This window comes from Bactrocera oleae, chromosome 2 (genome assembly GCF_042242935.1).
Source record: "Bactrocera oleae isolate idBacOlea1 chromosome 2, idBacOlea1, whole genome shotgun sequence".
Classification (NCBI taxonomy): domain Eukaryota; kingdom Metazoa; phylum Arthropoda; class Insecta; order Diptera; family Tephritidae; genus Bactrocera; species Bactrocera oleae.
The window spans coordinates 55,192,295-55,207,182 of NC_091536.1; the positions used below are offsets into that span (position 1 = coordinate 55,192,295).

General features: G+C 34.9%; 1 protein-coding gene across 3 annotated transcripts in view; it reads right to left on the minus strand.

Annotated features, from left to right (window-relative positions):
* Positions 1-14,888, minus strand: part of sba (six-banded) — a 366,731-nt gene that overhangs the window by 123,133 nt on the left and 228,710 nt on the right. For all 3 annotated transcript variants that reach the window (XM_036357848.2, XM_036357846.2, XM_036357849.2), the window contains exon 4: positions 10,843-11,185. In XM_036357848.2, the coding sequence (XP_036213741.2) occupies positions 10,843-11,185 (343 nt within the window). The remainder of the gene's footprint in view (positions 1-10,842; positions 11,186-14,888) is intronic.

Genomic DNA, 14,888 nt, shown 5'->3' on the forward strand with positions numbered 1-14,888 from the left:
ATGGTATTGATAAATACGAATGTGGGGTATTATTTCGGCAGTAGTTTGAGAGGGTCGGTGCATTGTGAATGCGTTAATTCGGGCTGAACGATGTTGTTTTTTTAGCTAATAGCTAGTTTAAATACACTGAAGGGGAAAGTGTAGAGCATTTTAGCTTTGTTACTTGTTTAGCAATTAAATTGAATAGCGGAAACTGTTTTAATAGGTTTTATAAAGAATGGCGTTCAAAATATATTATAAATATATGAATAATATAAAATTTAATTAAATTGCCAACAATAAAAAGAGAATAGTAAACTAAACTAAGAACTTCAGATACAATAAAGGCCTACATTATTTATGAATGTCGCATAAAATTATGGTCATAAGAAAATACCTATAGAAAGAGGCGAGTCAGAGAAATTCAGAGTTACTTAAGCCGTATGAAAAAAAGCATGAAAGTGAATGATTAAGCTCTATGTCTGCTCTCCCAGACGATGGTGCTCACACTTAGATAATTAAATCTTTTGTGAATCCAGACAACTCCTGAAAATGGATATAACATATCGACAAAACGCCTTGTACCAATGACAAATATGTTTAGGTGTTTTATTTTTATTCAATTAGTTTACATGGATGGCTGAAGGTATGACCACGGGTGTTTCAATCACAACTTGGAAAATATGGAGTAGCTTTACGCTTAGAAGCAATGGTATGTGGGTTTATGTGTATTAATTCTCATTTTACTTTCCTAAAGTTCCTTATTTAAAGCAAAACAAACAAAAAGTGGTCTCAACCTCAGGTTAAAAATACAAGCAGTACGAAAAATTCAACTCAGAGCTTGACGGTCAATATTAAATGCTGATCAGATTAGGTGATATTACTTATTGTCTATTAGTCTTCTTTAATTCACCAGAACTAGAAGGTTGATGCAATAAAGCAGACCAAAAAAGGCTGCACCGCAATAGAATATCCTTCACAAATAAAGAAGTTTCCATACAAGAATTTAATTTTGATCGGTCAGGTCGTATGCCAGTTATATAATATAGTGGTCGGATTTGGAAAATATTTTCGGAAATCGAAGAAATAGATTTTGATCGATGAGTCTATATGGACGTTATATGCTATAGTGATCCAATATGAGCGGTTCTGACAAATGAGCAAGACGGGTGTAAAATTTCAGACCGATGTCCCAACAAATTCGCATATATGCAGACATGACTTTCTATGCTGATACATAGGGTTTCCGACGTTATATCCCTGTTTTAAGTTATTCAAACACTTTATGGTTATACAATTGACTTATGTGTTATAAAATGAGTGTTGAGAGACCTCCAATTTACGGAGTTTTTACGGCCAGAAAGAAGTCATTGAAATATATATACAATATCAATGGCCCAGATCGTTAATCGAGAATGTGATTGAACTTTAAAGAAACATTTACTCGAAACATATTGAAGATTGCATTCAATGATTTATATACTACTAGCTCAAGTGGAACGCACGGCATTTGACTTTTATGGACGAGCCGAGTGACATTGCCTATATTTAGGATTCAATGGAAATTGGTTGCTCGCCCAACAAAACTGCGAAACATTCAAAGGTATCAATTGCTATTCCGTTTATCAATAAAAATAGGTGTGGACCGAATCTAATGCGAGAGAGTGGAGATGAAAGCATTGAAAAACGCAAATAAAATAATGTATGCAGACAGCGTGATTGGCAGACCAGCAACGTGTCATCAAAATAATGGACACTTAATGCACAATGCAAAATGCGTCCGCTGAGAATTCCTTTTTCTTTTACATTCTCGCTCGATTTGTATTAATTATTTGTTGTTATTTCCCGTTTTCTACTTGTTTTGTATAGTGGCGTTGTGCGTTGGGGAATTTGGCAAATAGGTATGAAAAACTTCAAATGGAGTGTGCTTTGTAGACGTGACGCAACGCTTGAAAAGGCACAGACGATATAGAAATTTCTTAGCGCTACACTCGAATAGCAGCCAATTCAATGTTTGACTCTTGAGAGGAGTGGGAAGGAATGTAACCGTAGATAAAGTGAAAAACGCTGAAGAAGAGGGTTTGGTGTTAACGGTAAATAAAAATTGTTCAAAGCGCCGGAGAGATGAATGCAGCTTAATGAGCAGTAAAAGACAAAAGATGACGCTGTAATCAACTGAGAGCAAAGCAATGTGTGGGCTGTCACAAAAATTAAGTAAAAATAAGAAAATTAAATAAAAATATAAACACCCAATAGCTTACTACTACTTTCATACCTTTCAGTCTTGACTGCTTCAAATACGAAGCTCCTTAGCCAAAATGTAGCGGCTGACTGTTATCTGCGTACATTCCTCATGCGTGCATAACTTCACCCTCCTCTTCACTAGCACAGTAGTAAAACCTGTACATTACATTTATTTTTCTTAGCAAAAGTTTCGGCAATTTTATGCCTTCACTTCATTTGTCGACTGTGTGGCGCTTTGTTAGCTGAAAATTGCGTCGGTGCCTAATAGTTTTATTTAGGTATACATTACTTTCTTGATTTTTCTTTCATTTCACAGAATTTGCTGCACAAATACAAATAAATACAAAACAAATAGATGTTGGAATACAAGTAGATAGAAAAGTATACAAATAACCACTTGGTGTGTGATTTTAAGTTAACGGTAAATACGAACGCCAAACATTCGACATAAAGGTAAAGGAATAAAAAAATTAAACAAAATTAAAATAAAAACAAGTAAGGAAGGGCTAAGTTCTGGTGTAACCGAACATTTTATACTCTTGTAACTTGCAAGGATCAAAACCGGCCTTAAGGTGTTGGCAATATTAAAAAAGTCTACAAGGAATTCAACATTCTTTATTCGACGAAATCTTGAATGGATTACAATAAAATTTGGTATTTTATTTAGTTAGGTTTGTTATAAGTTTAAAATCATTTTCAAATGAGATATATCTTAAATTAGGGAGATAGAGGTAGTATTGACCCGATTTAGTCTATTTTTGGCATTACTACATATTGCTAACGGAAAAATTGAGTTTCATTCATATTCGTTATAAAGTCAGCCGAGAGTAAGAGAAGTATTGACCCAATGCAACCCATAATAATAATAATAATTTTTCCGAATTCCAATTATTGTATATATCTCATATATTGAACGACAATTTCGGTAAAAAGTCAAACATCGACATTGGGATTCAATCATCCTGCGCAAACAAATAAGGACACTTTTTTCATAAACGTGAATAGATAATAATGGATATGGTATTTCCGCCGCTAAACGGCAAAAAAATTAATCGAAATATTACAATATCAAATCAAAATAATTTTTTGCGACTTAAGTTATCAATTGCTTTGTTGGTGGCAAATCGTACAATTTTTGCCAATTCAGGCACACTTTCAGAATTATTCACATTTATTTCTATCGACACGGAAATTAAATAAAGAGTGATTTTTTTAATACACAGCTTCCCCCAGTAGATAATTCTGACTATATAAAGTCTCCCACATGTATTCTGTTCATATTTTTCTTGACACAACTATTTATAAAATAATATATAAAGTATAACGCTATTGAGTAATTAACTAAATTAGTCTATATGATGCTACAATAAGGCAATAAATATAATAAAACTGTATGAAACTGTTAATAAGGAATTCCGCCGAATCGCATATTTGCGATCGAAAATCGATCAAAGTTGCGAGTCTTTGCTCCATGACAGCGCTTGGTAAAATGTGTGAAATCTCTAAAACTACTTAAAAAAGGATTAAAATTGTTATCTCGATAGTCATAAAGCAACAGTGTCGTTTATAATAAACATATTGTTGTCAGAATTAATTAAAAATTTAGTTTAAAAGTTCTGAAGAAATGAAAATAAAAGTTGTAACTAAATACTTAAAAAATCTCGAATTTTAAATAAATCTTAATATATATTAAAATATAAATTAATTATTTTTCCAAGTAATCTGTATTTCGCGTTGAATTAGTGAAATCGGGTTACGCAACACGCAAGATTCCAGATGTCCAGCAAAGAGAATGTACGTTTTTTTTTAATAAAAGCGAATTTTAATGACGCACCACGCTCAAGAAGGCCAATTTTTGAAAATATCGATAATATAATGAAGATCGTCGAGCCCCGTTTCGATCGCCCAGGAGCTAAATATTACAGAAAAACTGTTAGAACCATATATGTAAATAAGGCTAGATACAAAAGAATGTTGGATGAATGGGTGACCTGGCGAAGCCAGTACTGACGATTAGAAAGGGTTTGTTATGGATTTTGGTGGGATTGGCAGGAAATCATCTGCTACAAGCTGCTCCCTTACCGCCAAATTCTTAATTCGGACCTGTACTGTCGACAAATGAACCTTCTGAAGTAAGCAATAGCACAGAAGTGGCCAGCTTCGGCCAATGGGAGCTGAATTGTGTTCCATCAGGACCACATATCGATAGTAGAGCTGAAGCTCCGAAAGTTTATCTGGCAGCTAGTAATTACTACCTGTCCCTGCCTATGGCGAATTATTTTGAAGCTTTGATGATTGAAGTTGCTTCTGAGAACACAATTTCAGGAATAATAATCATATTTTATCATTAAAATTCCAAGAAAGTTGGGTTATATTTTCGAGCTTGTTTAACAAAGCTTTCGCATGTAGGACTGTTCACTATTTCCAACTCCTTACAGTACATCCTCTTACGTGTGATTTAGGTAAAATTTTAGTATATCTTAACTCTTAAGTCCATCTAGCTTTATATATAAATGAATACTCTCCACAAATGAAAATGCACGGCGAATGTTCATATGTATCTTTCTTTTTTAAAACCGGCATTTGAAATGCTGACACACATACTAACAAACTTCTCTCCCATGAGATACACCCACGCACAGAAAACTAAATAATGCACGGCACTTTGCTAACTGCAGCTTTTAGCTAAGCAAACATGAATACGAGTCGTGAATGGAAAAAGAACGAACAAACAGCAGGTGTGCAAACTGCGATAGTTCAACTCCGTTGGATATTCGATGCAGCACTATCTTGGCCACCATGCATGTATGAGAGTGCGAGAGTATGCATGTGTGCACAAGGTGCAGCTTAACTAATCCTTTCACTTAGCAATCAAAACATATCCTCGTCGGGAGTGGAGCTTCTCTATTTCTTTTTCATTGCAGTCAATATTTACATTCTCCCCAAGCAGCTGTAGTACTTTTTGCATCACCTCTTCGTATTTTTTGCGAATCTCGAACTTCGCTTTGCTGTAAATGTCGCAGTGGATGTGGAAGAAAGATAGAGTATGAAGAAAAGAGATGAGGAACAAGCGAAGTGATTTAAAACTAAGTGTCTAGTGTGTCCACAGCGTTTTGCTGATGCATATGCTTTCATGCATTCGATGCAATAGATTTTCGCATTTTTCAGCATTTCGCTTTTCTCAATGCCATCGTCGTTAAAGTCCAATAAAAAGACTTTGACGTTGCAAGGAATACTTTGTGAAAAGCAAATATTAAATTGTAGCTGGCCCTGCCCTGATTCTCTTTACAGATGAGCCTGAATTTTAGAATCGAGGGTAAATTGAAGCCTCACGCAGAAATTTCCTTTCAATTATAAGTTAACGTAGTAATTAACCTCATATTAAGTATAGCACTTTACATTTTTAAATTTCAAAATATATATGTATATATATTTTTTTGCTTATGCTTCGGTTACTAACCGACGAGTCGCCCTTCCGTGGTGACAACGTTGTTGTTATTGTGCTCTTTTGATCACATATGAGTAATGTCGCCGTCCGTAACGTGGATATTTGCGCAAATTGGATTTTTCCCGTAGAAACGAGTTAGCTGATTGCAGGGTTGCCAGCTGCGAAATTATGTAGTAATTAAAAAATGAACTTGAATATATTGGAACTATTCTTAAACCAACTCAAAATTACAGTCGAATGCAATTATTTATAAATAGATAGACTATTTTAAATAATTGTATTTTAGTATTGTATTTTATTTTAGTTTTAATGTTTTACAATATGAAAAATTATAACTGAAAAGTTAGGTGTGTACAAAACTATCTACAATATATAATTTGAGCAATGGCATACTATTTTATTTTATTATACCCTGAACCGGGAATATTAAGTTTGCCACAAAGTTTGTAACACCCAGAAGGAAACGTCGGAGACCTAATAAATATAATAAATGATTACATATACTCAAAAAGACTACTTCCGCGTTTGAGATATCGATCTGATATTGTGCTCTCGTCCTTTTCTTCCCAAGAAATTCTTCGTCTGTCGGAACCACCGATATCGGACCACTGCCATACAAACTGATTGATCGTAATCAAGTGCTTGTATGAAAGGCTTCTTCATTTGATGACATAAATTCAAGAAATATGGCATGGATTATTGCCTAAGATAATGGTGTAATATTCGAAGAATTGTTTAGAATGTAGTTGAATAGTGCTTGTAAGGAATATTTTGTACGTACGTTGTTTCTTGTACTTTTTTGAATTTTAGATTAAAAAATTTTAAGCAGAAAAATTTTCCTCATCGCATATAGTCCTCTTTTTCGGAGGTTCTCCTCGAGTATCGATAGCTGATGATAAAGGAATGGATGTATTTCACAACTTATGGAATAAAAACTCTATAGCTACTATCGTTAAGCCGGTTCTGTAAACGGACTTTGAAATGAACGCGACCAAGTAATGATCAATCTGATATTTTTTGTTAATTTAACCTACTCAGTTCGGATTTCTAATTAATTTCCAGAAACTCGTCATACACACAATATCAACAAGTAAGGAAGGACTAAGTTCGAATGTAACCGAACATATTATACTCTCGCAAAGTCAAATGGTATACTCGTTTGAGATTTCTTTGTGGATTGACTGATATTTTCGGTAGAAGGTCAACTATAGGCACTGGGGTGCACATATACAGTACCTAGCGGCTTGAACAGTTTTGGTTCGATTTAGACAATTTTTGGTCAAAAGGTTACTTTAACGCATTATTCACGCAAACTTTTACCCCGATATAATCGTTGTTGCTTGATTTGCATACTGGAAAGTAAAAAAATCAGATGAAATTTAAAATGGTGTTATATGGAAGGCGTGGTTGTAATCCGAATTCGCCCATTTTCGCACTATAACTTAGAAATATGAAAATAATGTTATGTACCGAATGTGGTTGAAATCGGTTGAGCAGATCCCAAGATATGGGTTTCCTATAAAGCCATCTCATACCACCCTAGAGATAAAATTTAATGTCTCTGGCGTGTTTAGTGCTTGGTTTATCGCAGTTTTAGTACTTTTTAACAGTATCGTTATATGAGGAGTGACCGGGGTTGTCACCCGATTTCACCCATTTTCACACTGTCGATAGGGGTACTAAAAAAATTTGTTCTCAGTGAATTTTGTTATTATAGTTCTAGCGGAGTATGCACATTAAACCTATTAAGGGGCGGGACCACGCCTACTTTAAAAAAATATTTTAAACTGCAGATGCCCCTCCCTATTGTGATCCTGTATACCAAATAACAGTCTTGTATCTTATTGTGGAGCTTAGTTATGGCAATTTATTTGTTTTTGATTAATAGCGTTTTGTGGGCGTGGCAGTGGTCCGACTACGCTTATCTAAAATATCAACCGTCTTACGGTACCAAGAAACATGTGCCCCAAGTTTCATAAAGATATCTCAATTTTTACTCAAGTTACAGCTTGCACAGACGGAGGGACGGACGGACAGACAGACAGTCTCCCGGATTTCAACACGTCTCTTCATCCTGATCATTTATATATTATATATATAACCCTATATCTAACTCGATTAGTTTTAGGTGATACAAACAACCGTTAGGTGAACAAAACTATTATACTCTGTAGCAACAAGTTGCGAGAGTATTAAAAGCGCATTTCTCATATTCAATATAGAGCAGCTTATGAAATACGGTTTTACGTGCCACGCAACAAAACAAAAAATAGAACTCAACTAACTGTTTTATGCAACAAAAGCCTTCTACACGCGCCTTATTTGTTTCGTGCTCATTTTCCAGGCTAAGTCTTCTATCACAAGTAGATCTGCAATGCCATTTCGTTATCAGCTGCGACTAGTGCTCAATAATGCATTGTTTTTCTAACCTGCCGATTTACTTTAGTTTCTTGCTGATCTGTTAGATACTCGTACTCTCTATTTTCGCTTTCCTTGCTGTTACGAATTTTCCTTAGCACTTTTGCTCAGATATTCAAAGAAATATTGCAGAGAATGTAACGCGTTGCATAAGCAATGCATACTTTTAGGAGCAGATACATATGTGTAGAAATGTACACCCCAACATCATAATACGTGTCTTTGAAAGTAAACCAACGGCGCTTGTAAGTGGTATGAATTCAGAGAATGCAACAAAATACAATATAAATTTCTTCAAGAGACGAAGAGACGCACAATAAATACAAACTTAGAAACAACAAAAAAAAATCAACAATGGCCCTAGAGAATGATAAATCATTGTTGACTGAAGCCAGCGAATATGGCGGAAGAGCGGCGAGGAAAAGATAAATAGTTGAGACATAGCACACACACAGGCATGTGGAAAGACAAATGCGCTTTCGTGCGCAGCACAAACGAGTGCAAAGAACGAGCAAAACCAACGGAAGCAAAATAAAATACAAACAGCAACGCAAAACTTGGCAGATGCACACAAGACCACAACAAAGGTGCAGTTGCAACAAATATAAGAAAGGAACGACAAGAATAAAAAATAATAAAAATCACGCAATCTCCAGCCGGCTGTCTTGTCTGCTTGCGCTTTCTACACGAATGGCTAGCATACTTTCCGGCGTATGCATCACACAGTTCTAGTGTGTGAGCCAAACACCATACACACGAGAGTTCATGCAAGTGTGCGTGTTAGCGCTCTGTGTGTCTTCGTGCTGATAAGGCATACATGCTATCGCAGCACAACACGCGCTCTCCGCTCACTGATTGGAGACGAGCAACTGCGAGAATGTGTGTAACTAGATATGTTTGGCACTAAAGATTTATTTTAGCGGGCAATATGGAAGACGTACGACCACAACAAGTTCATGAAATTTATGCTTGCACGCATTTTAACGCTTTATTGAAGTGTAAAAAGTGAACTAAAGCATGTTGTACTACTTCTAGGGGCACACGCTAGGTGATAGTCTGTACATGGAAGGCACTTAACAGACGGTGCAAAATTGGTGTGAGTTGAAAAAGGAAGAAATCGATTGTAATTAAAATGTTAGACCTAGAATAATAATTTAGTGTTTATCAGAATTATTTTTATTTCATAATTTATCTTAAAAATTAGAGTAAAAAAAGAGATAGGTGATAGTGCAGCAATATAAAATATTCTTAAAATATATTCGGTGACACTTCTTTACCAGTTATGAAACCGTATGCTCCTAAAATTCGGCAAAGTTTCGTAAAATAAATGTATTTTGACAAGTTTAAAATTCAAGAGCATACATTTAGGCCACTTATAGCTTTGTTTTTATTGCAGTTTACCAGCAGTAGCCGATTGATCAGAAAACAGACTTAATACCCATTTGACTTCAAATATAAATAGTTTCTTCCAATAATTCAACTCATAAATTTTATTGCTTTATATAAGAACGTTACGTAATACTGAAGCCGTCAATTATTCATGGGTGTTTTGCAATCCAAGACAAATTTACGTAGTTGGCAGAATTGCAAACCAATTCTAATTTTCAATAGTGTCACAGAATCTGATTAGATTTTCGTCTTTCCGAACATATGCAAAACCAATATTCGAATCAGCAGATTACTAATGTGACAGTACTTGCGAATGTACAAATTTTGAAGTGTTTGATAAATTTAACAAACTGAATAAAGTCCATTAAAGTTTACAATGAGTTCCATTATTTTAGCTTTTATTTTATTGAAAAAAAGCAACGAAAAATTAGAAGGAATATATTAAGAGATCACAGTAATCCACTTGATGTACCAGGGAATCGCTTGTGAAATATAACTTGCATTTACTTGTATCCTTGTAAACATGCTTTCTTTACAGATTTATATCACATTATCGACCGAATAAAGACGCATTTGGGTGTTAAATTACGTTTATTATACTTTGTAAATCCTCTCAAATATCTGGATTTTTTCCATAAACTCAATAATTATGACATTTTGGGTTAATAATAATATAAATAAATTTATTAACTTACATTTCAAATCTTTCAGCGACTATCTTCTTGCTTTGCTTCTGATAGTAAGACCGCTAAAATTGGTTTCCGTGACACCCAAAACCGATATAATTTCTGTCTCGAACGTCAAACCAATAATATCTAAATTTATGATACGTACTACATATTTTTGTTATCGGTTTCAATTCTCATTCCGACAATTATCAGATTCTACAACACCCCTGATTAAGAAAGGATATAGGGAAACTTTCTTTTCAACTTAAAATACCTTTAGATATGAAATGTGTGGATTATCGAAGAAGATACTGAAAAGATAACTGTTTAAACGGATAATTTAAATTTAGTGTTTTATAGGTTTTTGTTTTATCAAGGTTAGAGGATCGAACTACTAAGTGTGGGCGTAGTTTTTACCTCCTACATATCCCCTAACTTCGAAATTTTAATGTATGAATTGTGGTTTTGTAGATTTGGGTGTTCTACTCGTAAATGCCAAGTATTATGAAACGATTTAAATTTACCGTAATTTATTATATTACCGTAATTTATCATATAAACATTAAACTGATTTCTCTGCGAAACCCTTCCCAGTATTCTTACTACAAGTATTTTTTCCTATACACTACAACATGCACTCGTATGTCACTTATAACTTTCGACGAAGAAAAATCACCTTAATAAACTAGAGCTTACCTTTTGTTTGCGTTGAGGACACATCCATCGGTTGTGCATGTAATTGCTGCGATTCCAGAAAACGTCGCTGATGCAAACATGCCAAGGATGATGACAACGACCCCAACGCTGACGATGCAGACGTCGACGACGACGACGACGACTGTGAGGACTGCGAGGACGAGGATGAGGAGGAAAACGGCGAGAGGGACGACGTTAACGCAGAGCGTGTAGCAACAGATGTTGGCGTGGAACAAAATGTATTCGTCGTTGAGGCGGGTGTGATGGCATTCGTGTTTGTGGAGTTAGTGGTGATGCAGCCATTTTCGTCGTGCGTTGGCATTTTCAGTGGCATATTAGGAACCTGCAATAATAGAAGAAGAATACAAATAAAATTAAATGAAAGTTATGCACAGGGAAAATTAGTTATTATGTGTGTGTGGAAAGTGGATTTGGGCGAATGGAGATAAGCAAGCTTTGGAAATACATACTTGAAGTGCGGAGGAGGAAAACATATATTGCAGACAAAAGGTAAATTAGCTTGCGCCAAATTAAAGAAAATCATATTTTGCGAATACGTGAATAATGGGTATGAGCGGCTGGCGGGAAGTGAAGTGGGGTAGAGTGATATTCAGCAAAGACATTTATGAGAACTGATTGAAGATGGATTTTCAATTACAAGTGTATTTTTGTGTATATATTGACAGCAGTTTGATTTCCGTAGTTATAATTGCATTTGACAGGAGCAAAAGCGTGGAGAAATGAAACAAAAGACGTACTAGTAAATTGAAGAGGGAAATAACAGTGATTTTGATTTGAACAAAAGTTGAAAGATCGATATAATTAAGGCTTGTGAAGAAGATGTGGCAGTATTCGCCGAAGTTTCCCCATCTGATCAGCGAGAACAAAAAAAAGAGTTTTGTCGTGAGGCGTCAAGGATAGGCGGCACTTCTTCTTAGAGTGCCCGCAAACAATTGCAGTCCATGGAACTCAAGTAACTCAAATAGATACGACTTGAATTCAGATTACTTTGGTTGGCAAATGTGAATTCGGCTAAGGGGATACTTTAACTGTTCTCCTATATCAAGGCAATGTTTTGGGACGTTAGACGGTGTTACGGACGATCTTGAATGATGTTTTGTAAACGTGAATGAAATATGAGACCAGCACAAATTTTTCAGATCGAATAACTATAGCATATAGCTGCCAAACAAACTGATCGATCTAAATCAAGTACTTGTATGGAAAACATTTATTTTACTATATAACTTCACGAAATTTGGCTTGGATTAAGTTATTCAATTGTGTTGTAGAATCTGATAGTTGTCGGAATTAGAACTGAAACCGATAAAAACATGTAGTAGCTGTCATGAATTAAAATAGTATTGGTTTGACGTTCGAGACAGAACTTATATCGGTTTTGGGTGTCACGGAAACCAATTTTATCGGTTTTATTATCAAAAACAAAGCAAAAGGATAGTCGCTGAAAGATTTGAAATGTAAGTAAAAGAAATAATTTATAATAATATTAACACCAAAGGTCATAATTATTGAGTTAAATTTCACATGCGATTCGCCTGGTACATCAAGTGGATTATTTTGAACTTTTAATGTCTTCCTTTATATTTTTTCCTTGATTTGAATAAAATAAAAGCTAAATTAGCGGAAAACATTGTAAAATTTAATAGACTCTATTTAGTTTTTTAAATATATAAAGCGCTTTAAAATTTATTCATTTGTAAGTTTTGTCACATTAGTAATCAGCTGATTCGAATAGTGGTTTTGCGTATGTTCGAAAAGACGAAAATCCAATTAGATTCCGTGACACCATTAAAAACCAGAATTCGTGTGCAATTCTGACACCTACGCAAATCTCCCCTGATTATGTTGAGTTCAATGGAAAATAATATGTGTATACCTCACTAAATTATTATAACTGTTAATAAGCATATTTGATGATACGAGTATAATGTATTTCTACTATTTGTTTGTTTGATTAAGCAATTTCCAAAGGCTATTAGTATATATGTACAAATGCAGGTAAATATCTAAAGATTTTTTCTTTAATTAAGCAGAATTACTTCTCAATTTTAAGTGTGCTTTCTTTGTTTAGTCTTTACCTTATTAATTTGTAATAGACTTTACACTTCAACTTCTTATGCTCTAATTACTTCATATTTTTGCTTGTTTGCTTTTGAACGTGTTCATAGAAATCAAATTGATTTCTCAAAGATTCGACTGCGCTTTTTCATGCTAATGAGCTTTTCCTCTGCGTTTATTCAACTTTGGCACAGAGCAAAGGCAAATCCACCTTTTACTCACTCAGTAAATGGAAAGCAGCTCTATAACTATAGATATATAGTATGTGTGGGTATATATTATATAAAAAATACCACTGCAGGTTTTCATAAATCACCGTTCAACGTAAAAGGTGCCAAATTAATCGCAGAAAAAGATGAAAAAGTCAACAAATCGCACACTAACTACAAAAGAGTCGGAACTCAAAAAAAAAAAAAAGAAGAAATTTCATTGTCATCAGTATCTTACTTAACTGAAATATCACAGTTAGGTGTACTTTTGTGTTAATTGCATCTTTTTCCCCGCTTGTGCAGTATAAACTAAAGAATACCGCTTTTGCTGAAATAAATCGCAAAATTTTCTGCTGTATTTTGCGAAGTTGTGTCTCTTTATTTGCAAAAAGTGAGTTTAATAATTTGTATTATTTGAAATGTGTCACTTTCGATAAAATAATTGTGATTATTCGACGTCTTTAAAATGTCCTTTAATTTCTCTGTTAAACTGGAAAATCAATAATATTTGAGTAATAGGCTCTTTGAAGAAGGTACTCTACTTTATGGACGACGATTTGACTGTAAAATTCCAATAGTTTTTATATTTTTTACTGCTCCTGGACATTTATAACTTTTCGAGTTGTGACTCTTTTGTAGTTAATGTGCGAAATGATTTTGGTGCAAATACAAATTCAGTTTGGAAAAAATGCCGCAGCAAATTGCAGTTACGCGCTAAATTCGATTTGACTTCCTTCGTTTGCGTCCTCTCCCAATAGTTTTCCTGCCGGCTGACTTGAAGTGTGCACAAGACAACTTGCAGGTAAATTACATTGCCATTCCCACAGTAAACACCAATTTTTCCGTTTTTTTTCAAACTTTTGCCGAAACTGGTGCCGCGAGACTTACAATGATGCAACAATAATGTTTTAGTACAATAAGTTTGTGTGTGTGTCGGTGGGGGTTTGTGTAGTGCATCAACCAAACAAATTGAAATTATTTCGGAACGGCCGATATCGGACCACTATAGCATATAGCTGCCATACAAACTGAACAATCGGAATCAAGTGCTTGTATGGGAAACTCTTTCATTTGACGAGGTATCTTCACGAAATTTGGCACGGATTATTATTTGAGGCAACAATATAATCTCCGAAGAAATTATTCAGATCGGATGACTATAGCATATATATATAGCTGCCATACAAACTGAAAAATCGGAATCAAGTTCTTGTAAGGGGCCTTTGTATTTGTGAAGGGTATTATAGCTTCGGCGCAACCGAAGTTAACGTTTATTCTTGTATAAAAAGGTCTTTGTTTTGATTTTGAACGGTGAGTTTATTCGATGTAGCTATATTCTATAATGCTTCGACCTGAACAGTATAATCGGAGATTGTAGTGATGTTTTAGATAATAATCTATGCCAAATTTTGTGACGATTTCGCAGCTTCTTGGTGAGAATAGAAAGTGTGAAAAATTTCAGGCCGCTATCGCAAAAACAAAATCAACTCTGCTGGTCCCGCTGAGCATTTTTACATAGATTTCATAGGGTCCCCGAAGTTTCCAACCTCGTGGCAAACTTAATATATCCTGTTTATGGCATAAAAAATTAGAGCATTCTATGTAGTAAGTGTGCTCGCGCGGTTTGTCGTTAACGTTACCTCACGATTACGGAATTTAACGCCAAGAGAAATGGTGAATTTAGAAAACATCCAACATTTTAAAAACAGCAACAACACCAAGAACAATTCAACCATGAGCTCAGAGTACTTGAGTGCG